This window comes from Myodes glareolus, chromosome 9 (genome assembly GCF_982192425.1).
Source record: "Myodes glareolus chromosome 9, mMyoGla1.1, whole genome shotgun sequence".
In the NCBI taxonomy this organism is placed as follows: Eukaryota; Metazoa; Chordata; class Mammalia; order Rodentia; family Cricetidae; genus Myodes; species Myodes glareolus.
The window spans coordinates 37,075,597-37,099,312 of NC_142034.1; the positions used below are offsets into that span (position 1 = coordinate 37,075,597).

The 23,716-nt window shown below is 41.7% G+C and overlaps 1 protein-coding gene across 14 annotated transcripts in view; it reads right to left on the reverse strand.

The window, feature by feature from the left end:
• Bcas3 (BCAS3 microtubule associated cell migration factor) overlaps window positions 1–23,716 on the reverse strand; it is a 479,995-nt gene that overhangs the window by 255,292 nt on the left and 200,987 nt on the right. For all 14 annotated transcript variants that reach the window (XM_087910149.1, XM_087910146.1, XM_087910147.1 and 11 more), the window contains 2 exons: window positions 20,616–20,781; window positions 18,899–18,999 (listed from right to left, as the gene is read on the reverse strand). In XM_087910149.1, coding sequence (XP_087766275.1) covers window positions 18,899–18,999; window positions 20,616–20,781 — 267 coding nt within the window. The remainder of the gene's footprint in view (window positions 1–18,898; window positions 19,000–20,615; window positions 20,782–23,716) is intronic.

The window sequence follows — 23,716 nt, forward strand, 5'->3', positions numbered from 1 at the left end:
TCAGGCCTAGTCCTGACTTTGAACGTATGGTCACTCTGCTAGGATTAAAGCATCTGTACCCATGGTAGCTTTCTGTAGTGCTAGGAATCTAACCTAGTGCTTCCCACGTGCTAGGCAAGCACTCAACCAGCTCAGGAGCTCCTGTCTAAACAACGAAATATTTCTAACATTCACTGAGTTCCAACAGTTACTCAAATTTTGTGTCTCCACACACCAGTGTTGCTTTGAAAGTACATCATTCCTTATGGCTGTGAATTTTCTCCATCCCTACTTTAAAAAAAAAAAACTTCATTTTTAAAAGCACTTTTAGATTCACAGTAAAACTGGACTGAATGCACAACTCCCCAGGTCCCCCCTGCCTTCAGAGAAATCAAGCACTGAAGCTAACTGGGAAACAGAACCAAAGAGAAGGCACGGGGTGAAGGGGTGAAGCAGGCGAGGAGCAGTGAAGGGCCACGGCTGTAACAGGGAACAATCTCATCATTTCCACGACCAGAGAGATTTGTAAATCCATCTAGACGCAAAATTTCCTTAGTATAGGCTATTAAAAAGGAAACAAGCATTTTAAATATCCTTAATACAGATTCAATGAAATGCTTAATCTATTCCTCCATGAACAGCAAAGGCGATGTCAACCTTATTTGATGGCGTCAAGGCAACGCATGGAGAGAAGAACAAAATTATGCGGAAATAGATCCAACAAAGGAGATGAAGTATGACGCAAGGCAAGATTTTAAAAGATTTTAAACTAGTTATTTGAACTTGTGTCAAAAAAAGAAATGAGACCTAATTCAGTCATTATGGACAGACATAGATAGTGTCAAAATGTAAGATGTTCAATATCCAAATCATTAACTGTTGTTTCTTCAAAATCATGGTTCTCTAGCTCCAACATGTTGATATTTAGCATGAAACCCAAATGATCACAACTACATTTTTTATGATGGCAAATGGCATCATGAATAAAAGAGTATCCTAACAATTACCCATTATTATTCCAACAATCTTTGGGGACTAATTCTGGTATATACCGTAAAGATGGTAAGTCAACTGATGTTTTCAAGAGGCAGCTGCCACCAAATCATTCATCACCTTTGTTTGATTTAAAATTATTGCCACTGACAAAACCAAGAGGAACTATCAGTTCTCTCTCCTCCCTTAAATTAGTTTTCAAAAAAAAAACAATGGGGTAGTCATGCCTAGGGCTATGAGTCTAATCTCAGCATGCAGAAGGCAGAGGATTTCATGTTCAATGCCCCCCAAAATCAGAAGATACCATAAAAAAATAACAAAAGCTTGACGAGGTGGTAGGTAGCACATGTTGCGTGGGACAGACGAGAAAAGATGTTAGTGACGTGTACTGAAGTCGCGAGGAGACCAGGGGACAGGGGAGTACAGGGAGAGCAGCGATCTGGGTGGTGAAGCGGGAGCCACGTGACAGACGACTACAGAGCTGTGAGCAGGCAGCAAACCACCTTTCCACAAGAAAGGAAAACCTAATGTGGATCTTCAAAGAGACTGTGTGCATACCACATGCCCTGGACCTAAAGTCATAGCTTTCTCAGAATAAACACTCAAAAAATACTGAGTGTAAGGCTGAAGCTTTGTCTTCTAGCATAAGTGACAGCGACAGAATGGTTTGACACTAGGACGTTATGAAACTGTGGACATTATGGTGGCAGGGATGGGCGTAGGGCAAGGATGGAGTGGACTATTGCCGGAACAACACTGGTCTTGAGCTGGCGGTTTATTGGTTTGCGGCACTATTGTTATCTGGTTGTGGGTATGCTTGGAATTTCCCATGGGGGTGGGAGGAGGATGAGGAAGTAGGGAGGAGGAGGAGGAGGAGGAAGAGGAGGAGCCCCTCTGTCCTCATCTGCTTTACAAAGGAAGTAGTAAATATTCCAAATATACAACACAGAAATAAATTCTTTGTATATGTGAAATAGTGACAATAAATAAATCTCCTTTAAACTGCCAGAAGGAAAAAAAGGCAAGGAAAAGAAATCAGGAATTTGAACCTCAAACTTCTACATGGAGATTTTAGAAAGGCCTTCTGTTCACTGGTTTCCTAATTAAGATGCTCTAGCAGTACCAGAAGATGGAAAAATTAAAGTGTAGGAGAAATATCATCCGTGTTAATTGAATATCCCTTTTTTCTCCCTTATACTTATGGATGTTTTAAACTTCCTCCAATCCTAGTAGGCAAGAGTAGTCAACACTCACTGCCTAAGGAGGAAAACAACTACCAGGTCAAAGGGAAGAGGAAATGGAAACTCTGAACCTAGTAGGATGGGGGGAAAAAAAAGACATCTGACTGGAGCAGAGTCTGCACAGTTTCCAACCGCTCCTTAGAATTGGAAAGGAAAGCAATCCTGCTGAAAGACAGGTAGTGACTGTGGCTGTGAGAGCATAGAATCTTACTCTGTTAAAACTGTATCACTCTCAGATAGAGCTCAGAAAGGGCAGAGCATTTGGCACATGTGCAACAGGAACAGGAAAAGTTCAAAGGACCACAAGGCAGGAAGTAGAAACAAGAATGGATGCTGGGGCAGCCCGTGTCCATCAATAACCAATAATCCCATCAGGATCGAGGCCATGCACTTGGTACCAACAAGAATAAAATGTTCTCAAAGACATTATGTCAAAATATTTTACACAAAATTTAGATGCAACACTAGAAAGGATATCAATGATGCATTTTTCATACTTCTAATAACATAAGCTAAACTATAATTCAACTATTTGTTTATTTATTTGTTTGTTTGTTTATTGGTCTTGGTTTCTCAAGACAGGGTTTCTCAGTGTATCCCTCACTGCCCTGAAACTCACTCTGTATAAAAGACCTCTAACACAGAGATCCATCTGCCTCTGTCTCCTGAGATCTGGGATTAAAGATGTGTTCTACCACTGCCCTGTGAAGAATCATCTTAATTTTAAAAGGGGAGTTTTATAAACTAATTTTATATGTAGTTGTGTATCTGAGTGTGCACATGTGTGTATGTATATATGTATGTATGCGAACCATGCGTGTGCCTGGTAACAATGGAGGTCAGATGAGTCAGATTCCTTGGAATCAGAGTTATGGTTGGGACCGACCATGTAATGCTGGGGCCTCTAGCACAGCAGCGAGTGCTGTTCACACTAAGGCATCTCCCCGACCTTTGCTAGTTCGTTACCAGCTTTTTTTTTTAGGTAATTGACAGACTTGCCAGAGTAAAGGCGAAGGAGCGTCAAGATGTAAAGTTATCATCTTTTCCCCTACTTCTGTTACAGGAATTTATAGTGCACCTTACGTGCATGCAAAGGAAGCACTGGCAATTTACTTTAGAAATAGCACTTTAAAGAGACTGTCTCCACACACAGACATTGGATAAACAGAGAACACTGGGCAGTTGTATGGTAACTGTGACCCCGAATGTTTCCAGCCAGTGTTCTCAGGGAAGCAGGCACGCTGGGAATGCTGGGAAAGAGTAAACAGCAGCTTAACAACAACAACAAAACCCCACCTGGTATATTCTGCTGTCAGAGAGTGATATATGGGTGAACATAGAAATACATGCTTGTATGTATACATGTTTCACGTGTCACGGGGGCCAATAAAGCAAAACAAGTTTGTCAAGTGCTGATCTCTGCAAAACACCCCTTTCAGTCTCAGCCCAAACTGCTTCCACTTGGATAAAACAAAGTAAGTAAAATCATGAAGAGAAAGATGAAATGGTTTGAAGACTATATCCCTAGGCCCAACACACACATAAAAATTTCTCAGTAATCAAAGAATATGTCCTGAATTCTATGAAAACTTGGAAGAATCTTGGTTTTGACTTCTGAGGTGTTTTCTGTAGCTGATTACAAAGATCAGTGTGCATAGAAGTTTTTTTTTTAATTATGTAAAGAAAATAAAATTGAAAACACCACCTCCCATGCTGCTAACTCCTTGTGTTTTGAAGTATCACACTCTGCTAGCCATAATTATGAACCAACAAACATCCTTGTGACATTTCAACCTCCACCTCTGAGCTCTACTAAACCTCCTTCACATCTTAGCATGTGTGATGAAGTCCCAGGTTCTAGAAGCAAGTCAGTACTACTTCAGGGGGAATGCAAATTTCCTGCCACAAACTTGCTGCACTTTCACAGAATTAAATGGTTTCTAAAATTCCACCCAAAGAAACAGTTAAATTTCAATAACTTCAGTACCATCAACCTACTCTATGCCAAGGACGATGCAGGGTTCAGCACTGTCATGATGGTCTCTGTAAGCGAGCAGAGGAGAAATAGTCCTCTCAGTGGTTGGTGTGCTTCGCAAGCATTCAGGACAAAGTCAGACATCAATGTAATTAAAGGGACATCAGCATTGCTTCAAGATTGAAAAAAAAAATGTGTGGTTCTATGTAGTACTACTACAATTAGATAAATTAAAGATTTGCATTGTGTAAAAAGTTAAAAAGGTCAAGAACACATGGGTCACGAGCCCCTTGCATAGAATGCACATAAAGCAATGGGTAACCAAACAGCAGCATGAACGCAATGTGCGGCTCTAGTTCGTGACACCAGTGGAAGGAACTCTGTTTCCTTCAGTTCTTTCTGGGTTTCTGGGTTCTTCTTTCTGGTCTTTTGTTTTTGGTTAACAATAAGAAAACATCTCAAGTGTGGCTCCAGAAGCTCAGAAAACACAGCCATTCAACAACAGTGATGGCAGATGGCCAAGTCTGGCCTCCCGACTTTCTCAGGCACTACGAGGCCATTCAGGGTCCTACAAGTAACTGCAATGAGGTCGATATGAGGGTGCTGATCAAACACAACTATGCTCACCCACACACGGCCTCACATTCCAAGTGAGAGAGTCCTATCTACTGTAGAGCTATGTGAAAAGCTAAGTGAAATTTAAACCCACTTAAGAATGAAAAATTTGAAATCTGTACTATATATACATGATTCTCTCTTCGGAGGATCATCAGGAAGGCTGGTGGCTGAACATCACCAAATACTCTTGAGATTCAGGAGCAGAGCGTTTTCTGTACTCTGTGCCAACAGGTTTCAGTCTTTAAGTTATTTCAGGGAACAATGCATCTTTTTCTAGCTACAGAGAACTTTTGGACTTCAATGACATCATGCTGCCCTGAATGAACTAGCTCCTGCTCCAGGTTCACCCAAAGGCCAACAGTGATAAACTCCCTTTCAAGGACAAATTTTCACACATACTTGTTTTTTATTAAAAGCAGCATTTCTGTAGCGACCATACAATATGACAGTGCTCCAAACAGAACCAGAGGGCAAATGCAGTTTCTTACTGTTGAAATGGAAATCTGCCTTAAAAGCTAAGTCTCCAGCACAAACAACCAAACAGCAAAATGAACAGAGCAGTTCCCAGTGATCCAACCATGCCCAAAGGAAAAACACAAGAGCCAAGCAATCTGTGACAGCAGCAGTAACCACACATCTATTCACTTAAAGAGACTGTCGTTTTACATCTCATCCCTCTCTCCACACTTCCCCTGTCCAGATTCCGAAAGTCTCCTTCCATCACATACTTATCAGGGTGAGACATTGGTTACTTTTCAATGACTAGGGGAATGAAGTAGCACCAGCTACAAAGTCATACACCAAAAATATCCAAAGAAATGGTTCCTATTAGAACCCACTTACGCTGTTACAGGCGCTTTAAGTGGGAGCACACCAAATTTTACAGAGGCGCTCCCTCACTGTGGCCCTGCTTATTATCAAGCACGCTTCACAACAGCCAACAGCAGTGTAACAGTACATACAGGAACAAGCATCTCCCACGTTTATATTAAATGGATCAATGATCTTCCCTGCACCCTGGCCCAGGGGTACCATAGATGTTCGCTAATTAATTATTAAAGTTTTTTTGCATTCAGTCATTGCACATCTCTGGTTTCACTTTCCTTTTTCTCCACATTCCCAGAAGAACAGTCACCAGCAATATATAATTAGAAAAATGACATATTCTTATTGTCTATAAGAGAATCCATTTCCCCGAATAGCCTTCACCTCCCGGTACATCTTATCCCTCTCTCTCCAGTTTCCTTTTCCAGATTCCCAAAGTCTCCTTTCACTGCATGACTAAAGGACCTCTCATTTGTTATTCCTGTTGCCCTAGAGGTCATTTTACATTGTGTGTCTGGACAAATGATATCTGGAGGCAGCCTGGCAGGGCTCACAATTTTGTTTTACTACTCAGCATGACCGTAAAGATCTCATAAAATGAAGAAAACAATAGAGCCTAATGGACTGGTTTTCTTGGCCAGATCAGCAACTCTGCTGAGCAAAATTTCCAAACCATCCCAATGTGCAACTTGGAACGGAATAAACAAGAGTGTGGCAATGTCTTTAGGACATCTGCAACTAAAGTCCCAACTGGAAAGATACCCACAATGCCAACTTAACATGTGCGTCTGCAACGCAGTCAGCAGCGAACCTCATCACAGGCACATTAACTCAACAACAGCAAGATAAGTGGGAAATAAGTCCACCCTGCCTGCAGTAATGAGACAGTCTTGCTTGTGGACTGGCACCACAGCTCTGGAGTCTAAGCAGCAGCACGAGACTGCATCCTCCTGCTCATCGGCAAGCACACACGACTTACCTTCTGGGAGGCAGTGAGGATGGTTAGGGGACAGGGAGGACTTTCCAGTACATGTATGCTGGTACACTAGAAGTGATGTAGACCGTGTACCTATATAAAAGTGGGTATTTAGTAGAAAGCTGTGCAATACGAGAACTACAATAGGGTCAGCAGAGCGAGTCCAGCCAAGGAAAGGGACTGGAAAGCAATCAAATGCACCGTGAGGGATGACTGCCACAGTGTGGAAAACCAAGCGACTCATGGTGTGTTCAGTCACGTGTCTCAGCTGAGAGGAATGGTTACCTGCTGGAGGCAGAAGTATTCAAGTCTAAATTTTATGAAGAATCATGAGCTGCACTCGGACCTGGAGTCATTGACCTGTAATCTCAGCTACATGGGAGGCTGAGGCAGGAGGATTGCAAGCTCAAAGTCATCATGGTCTACAGAATGAGTTGCCTGAGCAACACAATGTGACTCAACTTTATAAAACGTGAAAAAAGGGGCGTGAGTCAGATGGCCCAGTGGGTCACGGCATTCGCGGCCAAGTCTGATGATCAGAGCTCCACCAGGGAACCTACGGTGGAGAGAGAGCCAGTTCTCCTCAGACCTCCAGGAACAGGCCAGCATGGGTACAGGCATAGCACCACCACGGGGTTTGGGCGAGGCATGGGTCGGGGGGTGGGGAGAGGAGTAGTAGTAAAAAGGGGCCTAGGGACGTACCTCAGCAGTAAAGCTTTGGTCTAGCATGTACAAAGATCTGCATCCAATCCCTGGTGCAGGGGGAGAGGAAGGGAGGGAGTGGTGGGTAGAGATAGAAACAGGCTGGCCGTGAGTAAAATCCTTAACAGCAGCAACAGCCTCACAACTAAGTAGTTTAACTCACACACCTGCATTTTAGATAAACTTCTTTCAGCAATAATCAATTCTTTATTCTACATTCAGAAGTTATAAAAGTGCCATACTTTATAAGAGAATAAGATTAGAAAGGGTTCCTTTGAATTAATGGAAAGAAAAAGAACCGTCCCCTTGGCTCTCTAACAAGCAGACATTAAGATTTTGCTACAAAAGGCAAACTCTGGTATATCAGAGCACTTGCCTGGATCTGAGTGGTCTGGAACTGATCACCAGCACCACAAAACACACCCACAAAAACAAGCCAATAGGAAACAGAGCAGGGCAACAAGTTGAAAAGGGGTGGGAAGCATTTAGAAAAGCAATCATTCTGCGTAGAATTAATGCTTTACTTGTTTATTGCCTAAAACTCTTCTAGGAAGGAAGAACTGGACAGGCATCTTCTCTTGCCTAAGCAAAAGAGGCAAAGCTGTCTTGGCATGAAGAAAGAAACACTTTTAGACCTTGAAGACACCAATATTTTCAACACATTCACAGGAATGTATTTCAGAATGCAAATCATCATTATGGCTACACTATGTGTTCCTTTAAGTCCAAATAGATCCGTTAAACACAGAAGCAAGAGCCTCGGGCCGACTAACAACCACCTACGGGCTTTCTCTGAAAGCAAGAGAACATTTCCCAAGGCTCGATCCTCTTCTGGCACACAGCGCAAGCCACTTGAAGGTCTGGAGAAGACCTCAGCATCCACCTCCCCTGCAGCTGAAGAGTGAAACAGTAACGGGGAAAAGCACCAAGAGAGACTTCCCTCTCTCTCCAAGATGTCCCCTCTCGGAGATGTCCTTTGTGTCCTTTGTGTCACACACAAAGCTTTCCCCAGGAAACAGAAGCAAGGGCAGGTTACAGGGAGATCCACAAAACAATCTGCTCTAATTAGTTTATGTTTGACCATTTTTATAACTACTTTTCCTACCTTTATTTTTTATGGGATGCTGAGAATCAAACCCAGGAATTTTTGCATGCCAGAAACTGAAATGTAGCCACATTCCTAAAACTTTTCAAAAGTGTTTAAGACATCTGAAAAGAACCTGATCAATCACTGCTCACGTGGAGACGGGTCGACTATAACCTTGATGCTGTTCTTGGCTACAGAACGAGCTATATAGACTAGCCTCGATTATTCAGGGAGCCACAGATTAAATAGATCAGAATGACATCTTTTAAAACACTTCTTCATGTGCTTTCTGTGCCTCTATGTGAAGACCCCGTGAGCTCTGATTCTCATGCCCACGGCTGACGTTTGGTTTCTGACCTCTAACAACCTTCTTTTTCCTTCCTCCTCTATCCCCCCTTTCCTGTTCTATCCTTCTTGTTTTCTGTCTCTCCGACTTTCCTTTTTCATTCATGGCACTTTAATTTTCTCTGAATATTAAGATATCGGTATAATATGATTTTCTTAAAACTGTAACTCAAAAAATAAAACAGAGTTAAAAATTAAAGTCATTTCACTCTCTTTCATTCAACGAAATAGAGATTGAAAATAATAATCTCAGAATCAAATATTCTTCTGACACTTCAGAAGTTTAATGCTAAGAGTCTATTCGTCTTAAGATAAAGCTTCTGAGCCTTAAGGCAAATAATCACAGAACATTCCAGAAATTAGCCTTTCAGCACAAATGAACAGCAAAACTCCTGATAAGTTACTAGGAGAATGAAGATGATCAAACTCCAAAGACAGAAGAGTAGCAATGAATTTGCATTTTTGATAAGAATTGATAAATAAAATAATTTTTGAATACTAGGGAAAAGTCACACACTAATAGAGAGACACACTTGCTAAGTGGCCCGTTCAGATCTGAGAAGCTGACACAGATGCATTCTCTGCACTGCTGCTGCTTTACCACAAAGCACTGCTGGCCGCAACACTTGGCTGTGCCTTTATGAAGTCCTGGGAACGTCAGGAAGCAGGGTGCACAACGGCTTCTAAGGAAGCAACAATTCCACCTCTTGTCCTATCCAAGCTACGAGAGGTGTCTCCAAGGAGCAATCGCACTTGACAATCCTACAACAGATTGTAGCGCTCACTGACTTCCATTTTTAAAAGAAGGCAAGAATACAGCAAATTATTGCAATTGTTACCATTATTTTGGCATTATTAGGGGTGGACCCCGAGTTTCTCCTCTGCTGACTCATGACACTAGCATTCCAGGGATAAAGCAAAGTATGGATATACTGTTTCAAATATATGTAGAGAAACACAGTTTTCTGTAAAGAATAGCAGATACCTTTGAATCCATCATTATTAAATATTAACATTTCCTGATAGAACATAAAAGGTGGAGAATAGGGAGATGACTAGGCTCAGCTGTGAAGGCTGACTGGCACCCCCTCCAGTGTCTGGGGTGCTATGTCCTTTTCACTGAGTAAACGCCTGAATTACTTATAAAGGGTTATTTAATTTCATGTGTATGGCTGATCTGCCTCTACACATGTACGTGCCCACGTGAGTGCCTACAGGATGTTGTAAGCTGCCACATGGGTGCTGAGAACCAAACACAGGCCCTCTCGAGGAATGCTAAATGCTCTTAACATCGAGCCAGTGCTGCACCCTCCTCGGTTCTGAAATTTGGCTTCAGGAAGTTACAAGAATCTTGGTCAGAGAGCATCCCAGTTCTTCCAGGTGCGAAGGGGTTTTCATTGCTTAATTATAAAGATCTCTGTAGGAAAGCAAACCACCTCTTTCCTAATTTCCCATCCCCAAACTAAAAGCCCTACCTTCTGCGCAAAGTGAAATAAGAACAGACACAAATTTAAAGCAAGCACAATTGAGAATGCAGCCCAAGGGCGGAGCTATGAGGTTCTCTTGGTATTTTCTGGAGTATCAGAGAAAAATTCCTGGGCCATGAGTCAGGATAGTTTTTACACAGTGGGAAAAAGTTAAATCGTTCACAGGAGAGCAGCTGGGAGAAGCTGCTCCGTTAATAGCAAAGAGGTGTAGATGCACACAGAAGACACAATACTGGGAGGAGAGATCTCTGCTGTAGCAAGATCCATATTTATATGATTACATTTCCCATAGCTGAGAGCAGTTATAATTAATGGATTTCCCTCCCCCTCTTAATGCAGCCATTTGTCATTCAAAAACAGAATGCCCAATCAATTTTGATGTATTAGTAAGCAGTTTATCAAACAGTGCTATAATCCAGTTAATATATTAATTCTTGTCATGGAGCGAATGCTAACTACTGTTAGGTTTTCTGTGACTGGTTTGGAGAGAAAAACCTATGCCTGAACTCCTGCTCACGCTTAAGCCATAATCAGTCTGTCTCCTTCTTGACCCATGTCTGTCTGTGAACTGTGAACTGGAAACAAAACCATTAGCTATGCAGTGCTTCCTGGAAGCTGCTCCAAATTCATAGCAGAAAAGGAACCTGGAGTTTTCCAAACTCCTCGATGGGAGAGTGGATCACTGGCAGTTGGGCAAAAAGGCTGGATTTTAAGAGTCACCAATAATCTGAGGAGCAATCCTGAGTCTGTGATGGATGAGGGCTCAGCCCACTCACTGTATCTAAGACAGTATGTATTTCTCTACGGGTAGCTGTAAAATCAGAGTTGGAAACAAACACTCTAGAAAACAGAATTTTGAATTGGAATGAGAAAGGATACACAGAGAACCCTAAGTTCGCGTTCTGCGCATCAGGCGCTCACCACCCCATTTCAGAAACAGGGAGGGGGAAGGGGGAAGCCGGCCAGATTAAACTGTCACAAGGTTGTGAATTTACTTAAAAACCTGCAGTGTAAACTAGTCCTCTGAACTATCAGACATCACACTGTTTTATGGCCCCTGAGAAAGGTGCCCTATATGACAGAAAAGCACACTGAATATTTTTCTGTGACCCAGAGGGCAGAGGTCACTTATTATAAATGGATAATGAGACCTAATGCAGTGCTCTGAGGATGGACAAAGAAACGGTCTATCCATAGCCCCTGGTGGATTGGTTGTTCAGGCTTTTATTTCCTCTGTACACTTAATGGAGTCAAACAATTGACAGGAATTCTATAGAGAAGGCTGAAACTGAGAGAAATGGATGCATTCTAACTCCGACAGACGCGTACAAATAGTGATCCCGAAATGGCGCCAGAGCTCCTGCTACCCGGGACAGAGCAGACGGCTGCAGCATTCCCCTTAAATTCCCACTTAGTGTTTTATTAGCAATTAGCCTCACTGATGGAAGCAATGACATATCAAACCAGGAGCTTCTGCCAATATCAACCCATTACGGTGCTGCAGGTAAACCAAACCCTGCCATTAGATTCTAGCCCCAAATTTTGGAGAAAATGGCGAACAGCTACTGCCGGTACCCTCTATTTCTATCTCCTACCCGACAATGATAAAGCACAATTCATGGCAGCAGGATCTATTTTCAAACCATAAACGTAACTGAAACAGAGTAAATGACATCAGATGCATAGATCTTAATGGACTACAGACTTCTGACCAATATTTTTTTGTATCACAATCAATGTCCTGTACCAGTTAAATCTGCCAATTCACTGTAATAAATATTAATATCATCAATGGAAAAAAGTTTACTCTGAACTATATTTGGAAAAATGGCAGGCCGTAAAATACTCTGATAGAACTGGGAGATTCTGTAAGAACCCAAAGTGGAATTCCATAACATTTTAACAGATGCTAATAGGTTAGTAGAGGCCTTCTGTAGACACTTGCCCTTTGTTTCACTGCCGTTCTAAAAACAGCAATGACAGCAATGTGACTGAATGCACAAAAATTATTTTGACAATCTAGGTAAAGACCTGGAAATAAATATACGCACAGATGCTAAATGCAGAGGTTGATACAATGTAAACTTTCAAATTTATATAGTTCACAGTCAACTATTTCATACCATTTTTAGAATGAGAATCAACAATGTTCACCCAACCTACAGAACACTCATGTGGTCCAAATAAGACCCGATAGAGCTCAACTTTAGTTTCTCACAGAAAAGTACAATTTTCTGAACATTGAAAGGCACATGGAAAGGCACATGCCAACTGAAAAAGTTTAAATAAGGGAAATACCCAACTGTAATACCCTTCTAAGAATCTATCTGGACAGGGCAGCATGACACACCCTGTGGCCAACAATGGACTATAAATACTCTTTAAATAAGTCCTACATTACAAGTTTCCGCTACAAGAGAAAAACATTTCACTCTTCCTTTTCCACCTCTCCCCAGCACTGGGCAAATATTTATAATGGACAATGCAAGGAAACATTGCTGAGTGCCTGCACCATCCCTGGGACATACGGCAACAGAAATGCAACCCGGGATGTCAGACTAATAGAACATGACACAGAGAGAGCGGCTCAGAGGGAACTGTTGCATATTTAGCTGTTTTCCCCCAGCACTGACAATGTCAATCACAGACAAGAGTGACGTGATGGCGCCCCCCCCTCTCTCTCTCTGTGTGTGTGTGTGTGTGTGTGTGTGTGTGTGTGTGTGTGTGTAAGTGTAAGGCAGGACTAACCATTCTGTGTCTGGAGTACACATGTTCACAAGGGATATCTCTACTGAGCTGCAAAAACAGTGGAATTATAATTCACCCAAGCACATGAGTTATACCCAGAATAAGAAGCTGGGATGCTTTATACGCTAAGGATTTCATGTGCTGGGCCAGCAGGCACAATTTATTGGGGGAATAAAGATGCTTAGACTCTAGTGATTCCTGACTTTTTTTAAAACTTGTATTGATTCTTCGTGGATTTCCTATCACGCATTCCTATCCCACATATCTCCATGCCCCCTGAATCTGCCTTCAGCCCTTGGAAACCACCCCCAAAACAAAATAGAATTTAAAATGTAAAAAAAAAGCAAAAATTCAAAGAAAAAAAAAAAAGAAACAAAAATGACAGAGAGAGCTTTAGTGTGTCCCACTGATGAGTTTACTCGTTAGTCCACTCATCTTTCTTGACAAATCTTCTTTGCCACGAGTCAGGTTTGAGGTCTCTAATTTTGACTTTTGATTTTGTACATTCTTCATCCTGTACATACCCCATCCTAGGTCCAAGCAACCACTTATCTGGTAACCATCCCTTTTCCTTTGAAAATTTAAAAATGATAGAGAAACAGAAAATAAGCTACATGGCCGGGCGGTGGTGGCGCACGCCTTTAATCCCAGCACTCGGGAGGCAGAAGCAGGCGGATCGCTGTGAGTTCGAGGCCAGCCGGTCTACAAGAGCTAGTTCCAGGATAGACTCCAAAGCTACAGAGAAACCCTGTCTCGAAAAACAAAAAAAAAAAAAAAAAAGAAAATAAGCTACATGTAAAATGAAATGAAGCTCAATTCTAGATCTAAAGGAAAACATATTTTTGCAAGCATAAAGGACAGAAAGCCTTGGTGGATCCGGTGCTTGTGTTGTAAGCATGAAGACCTGAGTTCTCTCTCTAGCACCACTGTGGGGGAAAGAAAATGAAGCAGGCACAGTAGGACTAATATTTTGGAGGCAATTGCTCAATAGAGATACCCTGGTCCTAGGTATTGTACATTAGCCGTCAAGATTAGCCATAATATACTCCTATGCATTAATACGTATTCAAAAAGCTGTGTAAGATCATTAGTGAAGTTGTAGCCAAAGTTGCAATGGATATTTTAAGGTATTGGCACTGCCAAGACCCTGGGATATCTACACTAGGGATAGTTGGCAGGCATGGAATATATCTGACAAGACAAATGGGGCGTGTGTGTGGGGGGGTGTTTTGCATGAGGCAGAGAAAGGAAATAGGAGCTACCCAAGGCCCGTGAAGGCTGGAAGATTGTGAGGGAGTACAGATACTTGACATGGTGCCATTTACAATACTGGATTCTGGTTTTGCTTTGATCTGATTATGACTATGTCTCTATCTTTTGCTGTTTAAACTATGTAACTTTTTTTTATTTTACAGGAGTTCATAAGAGACTTTGGATATTATAAGAAGAACTCAACTTTTAAAGCACTGAAATTCTTAAAGACTATGGGAGTACTTTTAAAATTGCACTGCACTTTATAATATGCTACAACTGTGAAACCTTAAGGATCAACAAGAAAGGAAAGGTTACAGTTTGATAGGGATGTATCTGTGTATCAGATTCATCTAAGTGACAAAGGTTACTTGTTATGTCTAAACTTGGTCATCATATGGACACAGCTATAAGTGGGCACCACAGTGGAGGAACTGCCACCTTCAGACTGGCCTGTAGACATGACATTTTCTCAACAGAAATCTGATGTGGGGGCTCAGGCTGTATACAAAAAGAATATCTGAGCAAGCCAGTAAGCAGTTTTCCTGGCCCAGTTTCTCTCAACAGTGGGCTGGAACCCTTGAGAGGATAGGAAACCACCTTCTCTAAGTCGATTATGATACTTATCACAGCAACACATGTCGACGTGCACAAAGGGTCTTTCGATATGCGGCCCATTTGAGGACTAGAGGAATGGCTCAGTGGTTAAGAAAGTTTGTACTTCTTTTCAGAAGCCCTGAGTTTTGTGCCTAGAGACCACATCTAGAGTCTCACATACCTGCAACATCAATGTCAGGACATTCAACACCTTCTTCTGGCATGTCCAGGAGTATACATGAACACATATACATGGACACAAACTTTTTTGTTTGTTTGTTTTGTTTTTCGAGACAGGTTTTCTTATAGACCAGGCTGGCCTCGAATTCACAGATATCTGCCTGCCTCTGCTTCTGGAGTGCTGGGATTAAGGGTGTGTGCCACCACCACCCAGCTTAACACACACTCTTTAAAAAAGATATAAAACTGTTCCATCAAAATGTACACTTATCTTGCACCAAGCTTTCAAAGATAACCATCTTTCTTCTTCCCCATGCAAAGCTACAGCTAGAGCCAGAAAGTAGTGGCACACACCTTTAATCTCAGCATGCTCTCAGCACACAGGAGGCAGCAGCAGGGGGATCTCTGTGAGTTCAAGGCCAGACTGTTTCATGAACTGCATTCCAGGATAGGTAGGGATACACTGAGAAACCCTGCCACAAAAACAAAACAAAACAAAAATTCCCCAAAAAACAAAAATGAAACAACAAAAGCACAAGCAAAGCCCAGCACAGAACTGCCATTTATATGACACATTAATTTAGATTTAGAAATGACACACTAATGGAACCATCAACTATGCAAAATTTCGAGATTGCATTTCTTCTCCCTTGGCACAGTTTCCTTGAGAGTTATCAAACTGAGTCATCTACTCACAACTAAGTCTTTTGCTTAAAAGAGAGAGAAAATTCTAACATATGGACAAGCTCTGCTTTCAATTTCACTCGGTTCAAATACCTTATAATCGTTATGGTTTTTTCACTGGTGTATGGGTTCACATGGGATCACGTGACTGTGGATTATTAAGAAAGCAGTCTGAAGTCTGACGCCCGCTCCCCGCATGGCTGGGCCCAACTGGGAAGCACAGCTGCGGCTGAGTGAGGTTTCTAGGGACTATTTATCCTCCAAAGACGCTTTCCCAATCGCATGGTTTAAATTCACAGTTTGGAAGGTCCAGGGCAGATTAAAGGAAAAGTTCCTGGGACCTTTGGGATGGTACTCAAAGCTGATTGACCTGTTTATTGTAAGGTTAGTGTTCATTTTGGCAAAGGAATATTCTACAACGAAACGAGTGTGACTTTGAAAGAACAACATAATAGCAACAATAAACCCTTAATCTCAACAAAAAATTTATTTTATATTTTATTTAAGGAGAAGGCTGTGTGTGTGTGTGTGTGTACTTTTGAAAGTCAGAAAAGGGAGTCAAATTCCCTGGAGCTGAAATTACAGGCATTTATGAACTGCCTGATGTGGGTATTGGGAATTGAACTCAGGTCCTCAAGAAGAGCACTAAGGGCTTTTAACCACTGAGTCATCTCTACAGTTCTACTAATAATTTTATGTCCAAAAGGATATATATTCTTGATGTTTACACCTCTGACCTAAATACCAAGATTACCATCTGCACATTTAATTTCAACATATATTATTTCTTCATATATTATAGTTTTTAAAAATTGTTAAAAATGGCAGTCTTCGATGGTTCATCTCAACCTGCACCGTGACTTCTGAATGAACTACTGGAATATGATCCTGTTCCACCACACATCTCGAAAGCCCATAGGCTCAAAGATGATTGTAAACTTCAGTAAGTGAAACAAACAAACGCACCCACAGCACCAGAAATGGTGAATGTCTTTGGTAGGAGGGCTTCTGTGAGGGGCTTACAAAGAGTGTTCCAGAGGGGAGTAAAGGCACCGCTCAGACTGAGAGCACTACTGCCCCACGCAATGTATTCCCAGATGCCCGCAGGTCAGCGAGTTTGTGTGTGAAACTTTAAAAGCCAGGCTGTACCATTCTAATCCATATAAAAAGGCAACAGAAGCCAGAGAGATGGTCCAGCTGGTAAATGTACCTGGGCCAAACCTGCCTGCAGCATCTCACAGGCCTGTGTGGATGAGATCTCTCCTTGCTTCAAGACTCTTTGCCCAATCCCTTTCTTCGAAGTTTCCTGCTGCAAAACTGCCAGAGGAGTGAGCTTTCTAGAGCTGCCATCCAATGGTGCTGCAGGGAGGCTTGGCAGAAGATACGCGGTCTCCGTCCTACTAAGTAGGGCGCTTACCTACTGTGTGCAGGCCCTGGGTTGAACCCCCAACATGCACAGCAACTCTGATGGTGTTCCCACCGTGCATGAAAGCCCTTGGCGGACAGCGAGATTCTGCAGCAGTAGTGAGGAATGGGCACTAGTGGACAAAAGTGTTCGGGCACCTAAGTCGAATGCCATCAACCAGCTCGTGACTGGTAGGAACCATGAAGAGCTGCAGTGTGGTTTTTAACTCTCCTTTATCTTCTTAGACACTTCAGACTTACCACTGTCTGTCAGCTAATCTGAACAGGTATCAAAACAACAAAACGAAGCCCGCATTAGCTGTGCCAACAACACTTATTCCAATAATTAGGGCTTTTCCCTTGTATTGAGAAGTAATAGAGAGTAGGGGTGGCGCATACCTTTAATCCCAGCACTTGGGAGGCAGAGGCAGCTGGATCTCTGTCAGTTCAAAGCCAGCCTGGTCTACAGAGTGAGCTCTAGAACAGCCAGGGCTATGCTGAGAAATCCTGTCTCAAAAATAAAACAACAATAACAACAAAAAGGAGTAAAAAAAAAATGCTTGTAGTTTTTCTTTGTAATCATGTGCCACGTTTGTACTAGATCATCTAACAATGACTGAAAAAACCAGAAAATGACAACTCCGTGTATCTCTGTCCACATCTCCCCACCCCAACCTGCTGCCCATCACCAGTTCGGACATTGCTTTCAGTGCGGAGCACAACCTGAAGGCAGGATTCTCCACTGAGACACTCATCCCATTGGTTTTGACTTTCATTGTCTCTGCAGCTGGACTGTGACCAGCCTGGGGCCAGAAGCACTCAGTCCATGCTGACACATAGTAGGCACTTCACAAACGTGCCAGAAAAAGCCGAGTTTAAACATGTAATAATAAGACTGCCAAAAAAACCCTCTTTATTACTTGTGACGTTTCGTAACTGCAGAGCAAAGCCTGTCAAGTTTTCCTGATTCGAGCAGAATATGTAACACACTATAAAATGAAATAAGGAGGTCTGCAATTATTTTAGCTCAAGCTCCATAATTGCTAAGCAAGACACTACACGGAGGACAACTACCATTAAAAAAACATGTCACTGTTGATTTTCAGGAAGTTTCTAAAAGCATACAGCACTCAGAGCCATCAGGTTCAATTAGGACTCAGTATATTCTACAAAACCGAATTATAATTGTAAAGCATTTTTAATTCAATGAAGACAAACTGGATAATAAATATTAAAATGTCTCTTCATGCCTCCCATATTAAAAATGAAAGTAACTGGCTGAATGAACATCAGTATCTACAAATGGCCAAAGGTACTCAAGAAAAAAACTAGCTTAGTTGAAGAGCATTCGGTTAGGACATGCAAGGCCATGGTCTGAACCCCAGCATCCAACACAAACAGAAACCTAATGAAGTGGAGACCGTCAAGGAGTCCACGTAAAGCTAAACTACAGGCAGAGGCTGCTCTCGTGGCATCTTGTGATGGAGTGCTTGCTTTTATTCCCTTAGGAACAGGTCCCAGGCTCAGATAACCTGTCCTCCACATCCTGCCAGGTCACATGTTATAGATAGTTTGCTTTGTTTTGTGGGTTGTTTTTTTTTTAGTTCTTTTCCCAAACGTTTTCAAAGCTATAGTTATTGGGAAGGAACACGGCAGCTGAAGACACACACCCCTTTGTTTGTTTAAGAACTATGGCCCACGGACTGATAATATGCAAACAGGCTTTGAAAGTCAGCAAATTCAGAAAAGATCATGTGGAAGAAAAACCACAACAAAACAGAAAGCAAGGCAAGGAGAAGTACTTACAGCCAGCCAGCAGGAGCTGGTAGTAGTGCACGGCTTCTGCCGCGAGGAGCAGGGGGTGGTTGGCGTTAAACGGTGGCTGTAGCTCGTTCCACTGAGGCGTCCTAAGAAAACAGCAGAAGAATATTAATATTTAAGCTTCAGAGATGGGATGTAAATCACCCACAGACCCTGATAGAGTCTCTCACGGCTTCTCAACATTAAAATGAATGTGTAATCATTACGATCGATGCTCTTTAACTTGACATACAAGACCATGAACTTAAACTAAAACGGCGGCAATGTGCCACCCAGATAACAGGAGCTGATGTTAACTTATCAGAACTAGTCTGTAATCAGCTACATAAGAAAGACAGAGAAGAGAGGAACGTTATTTACATGGCAACTATAGAGATGACATTTATCCCGTTTTTGACCAGTGTTCGACATCTTAAACAAAGTAAAAGTCGTTTTTAAAAAGCAGCTGTGTAAAAGGACAACTTACTTTGGATTGAATTAGCTATTTTAACAGTGAGACTGCAGGAAGTTTAATTAGATCTGCTGAATTTTAAATAAGCTTGATAAATCAGATATTGATCAGGCTAATCCAGCACAGTGAGTACTAGTAAAGAATGCTGGAGCCACAAGAAAAAAAAATCAATAGAATATTTTAAAATGTCAAAGGAGAGGGGTCATCTTCATATCCATTTTTATCTGCTTCCTTTCTTACATGTTGAGTGACTGTTTCTCTCCCATGCACAATTCACCATATTAAGTAGGATTTATTCCAGGTTTCATTTCCTCCTCTTTGTGCTATCTTATAAAAATTCTACTCATTACATGAGTTGAGATGATTCTCAAACATTTCTAGAGTGCCCAACCATTGTATCCTGGATGACGACTTTAAAGGAGACCTTAGCATCTCTTTGTATTCGCTTCTATTTCCCTTAATGCCGTTATTTGCAAGGAACATCTGAGACTGGAATAAGGGAAACACAAGACCAAGAAACGCACACACAGAGAAACAGAGAACAAAGAGTTCAAATCAACTGGAAAGATGCCTCAAATATTAAAGGCTAGGCTCAAAATAAAAATATAAAAAGTTCAAACATAGATACTCTCTGATTATATCACCTGAGACAGTACAAAACATCACCATGCACAATCCTGCATTTGAATATTTACAGCATCAATTAGTGATAGCTTTAGGGTAAAAAGTGCCTCCAGCCAATAAGTTGATAAACAAAATGTGATATTCCTATATAGTAGAATATAAAATAGATATTAAAGTCTTATACATCGCTAACTGAAAGAAATCAGACACAAAAGGTGACATATCTCATGACTGCTTCCTTTGCAGTGACCAGAGCAGGGAAAGACAGGCAATACAAGGTAAGATTCTGGTGGTGGTGTAGAGCTAGAGGGGAAATGATGCAGGATTTCTTCACCTGATAAAGGTAAGTGATTGCAGAAGGGTACACACATGACTAGCAGTGCTTAAACTTCACTGCATGTAGACCATGGCCAATAATAAAAGAAATGGACTAAAGTCTTCCCAGATTGAAGAAGCCAGACAATAGTGTATAATCTATTTGAACAAGTTTCTAGTGACAAGGGCAAGAAGGGAAATTATAACAAGTGAACACACCGCTGTGTGTGAATAAATTTCACAGGCATATACATCAAGATTTCACAAAGCTTACATCTTTCATGGGGTGGGGTAGGAGGAAGGAAGAACTACCTAACGAGTGTCCAGCTGGCACGGGGTGACGTCATCATCTCCAGGGGTGTGTCGTCACTGATCTTGGGAGCAGTACTGAGCGGTCGGGGCTCAATCATGTGCTCTACTAAGGTTCCGTAGCAACTGATGATGTACAGAGATTCAACTACAACTTGTTTGGACTGATCTGCAAACAGAGAGTCAGAAGAGACATGATGATGGCAGAGAAAGATCACAGCAGGAGATTTACATTATCGACCCTGCTGTCTGCACCTTGGGCTACAAAAGAAAGTAAGAGGAGCTCTGTGCCATGGCGTCTGCACACCCTCCGCAGGAGCCTTGCATACGCAGACGCCACTGAACAGGTCACAGCATTTCTTTTGTTTCACGAATGATACCAATATGTTCAAAACTGTAATATAGCCAAACACTTTGATATAAAAATTTGAATTTCTATATTATTTATTATTCCACATATTATGGAAAATAAACGACATAAGGAGGACATGGAAGAATTATCTGAAAATGAATAATCTACGCAATAAAATTTAATGACACTGGCTTGAACAACAGACCTACACGAGGAGCTAGGTGTGGAACTAAGTCAGCCTAACAATTCAATGTTTTCTTGGCAGACTTAATTTCATCAGCTGGGGAGAGGGCTCAACAGAGATGAGCATTTGCTGGGCAAACACAAGAATATGAGTTCAAACCCCAAAACTCTCTGAAAAACAAAACAAAGAAACCCAACACCAACGAAAAGAAAACAAAAATCAAGAACAGGCATAGTCAAACACCAGCCTGTAACGTCTGTGAGGAAAAGGGGTAGAGAGGGAGGTCACTGGGCTCATTGGCCACCAAATGAGCTCTAGGTTCAGGAAGGCCCTGACTCAAAAAAACAAGGCAAAAATAATAGAGCAGGACACCAACATCCACCTCTGGTCACTAGACACACACACACACGCATACATACACACACATACATACATACATGTGCATGCATGCAGAAAACTTAAATATTAACATCTGGATCAAAACAAAACAAAAAAAAACAGCATCATTTGTCTCTATAAGACCACCAGCTGAAATACATACAGCACTCTCGTGACATGGGCTAAGCACAAGTGGGCTAAGAACAGACAGACATTCTTCATAGCTTTCTCTCAATTTGTCTGTGAACCAGAAATAATACAGAAAAAAGTAAAGACCCAGCGGGCGGTGGTGGTGCATGCCTTTAATCCCAGCACTCGGGAGGGAGAGACAAGCAGATCTCTGTGAGTTCGAGGCCAGTCTGGTCTACAAGAGCTAGTTCCAGAACAGACACCAAAGCTACAGAGAAATCTTGTCTCAAAAACAAAACAAAACAAAACAAAAAATAAAAGTAAAGACCCTCCTCAAACTAGTTTAGTTCACCTCTCAATGAGATTCCTGGCTCCTGAAGTAAAGGAATGCCAGCGGAGCCATAGAGAAATCAGTGCTGGGCATGACTTTATAGGGCAGACACATGGACACATTGTCTGAGTAGGCTCAGTGCTGAAGCTTGTGTTTTACAGTAAGCAGAGGAGGACTGAGGATTGCTTATGAGCGCTGTGTGGGTCATCTTATCTCTGTGTCAGACGAATCAATTACAGCTGATTTGAGAAAATGGCCAATGACCAGCCAGGGGGACATAAAGGAGTAGCAAGCAAAAGGGGTAATTAGGACAGAAGGAGAAGCATTTGAAATCGAGCTTTGCAGAAGGTTTTAATGAGTAACAAAAAGTCCTTTCGATAGCATCATTAAACCAAAGGCAGTAACAAAAAAATAAAGATGGGATAAGAAAATGGGAGTGCCTCCCTTGCCTCCTCTACAGTAGCTTTCCGAACTGGGAAGGCACCTGCTGCGCTAAGATCCGATTACAAGGCAGTGTTCACTGAAAGGTGATCGCAGGGGAAATGACTGGTGTCTGACTGCCAACAGTGAGCAGGGAGAAGAGCCATTTTTGCCAGGAACAAAAGTGACTGTGGAACAAGTCAGGGGCACGCCAGCGTGTGACCCAACTGATCACAATAAAGTAATCATGGGAAAAATCATAACACTCTAAATTGTTTACTTGGTGTGTGAAACATATATAAACATTCTCTTCTATGTAAAGACCACAGGAAAGATCCTAGGTTCAAGCCCTATAAAAAACTATATACATGATAACGAATCACATACTAAAACAATATTTATGCAAACATTCTAGGTATTGATCCCGGTGATCAAAAAAGAGGTTAAAAACATAGGAAATGGGCTGCAGAGATGGCTACAGTGATTAAGAGCAATTGAGCACCCACATGAGGATTCCTACATATAACTCCAGTTCCAGAGGATCCACATGGATACCACCATATACTTGGTGTACATACACACATGTAGGCAAAAATATTTATACACTTAACAAAACTTTAAAAAACATAGTAATTCCTACCAACTCACAGGAACAATAATAACCACAAAACGTGACACTTATTTCTCAATAACAGTTTAGCATTTTTGTTTTATTTTGGGGCTTGAGGATTTTGTTAGTTTTATCTTTTTTTATGTAGCAGGAACCAGAGAGATGACTCAGCAGTTGAAAGCACTTGCTGCTTTTGCAGAGGACTGAATTCAGTGCTCACTACAAACCCTGCAGCTCACAATCACCTGTAACTTCAGCTCCAGGGGACTGACCATCCTCTTCAGAAAAAAATGCATTCACATGCACACAGGCCCCCTTAGCTAACAAAAACTGACGTTAGTGAGCTTCGTTGACCCCAAGGTTACAAAATTTTCTCCTTCCTACTTCAGAGACAATACTGTGAAATTATCTTGTGCAAAACCTGTAATAGGATAGGGATAAAAATAGATAGCCCTGAGATCAAATGTAAAATGTCATCAAAAAAGACAAAATACAGTCAACCGGGCCAGGTTAGGTATGACATATATAATACCAGCAGAGAGAGGCAGGGAGGTTCTCTATGAGTTCGAGGCCAGCCTGGTCTACAAGTTAAATACAGCCAGGTTTATAAATAGGGACTTGCTCTTGAAAATAAATAAAAAATCAATAGTAAATTTATTTTCCATTTGTGTGAGAAAATAGTTATAATTAGTTAGAGCGA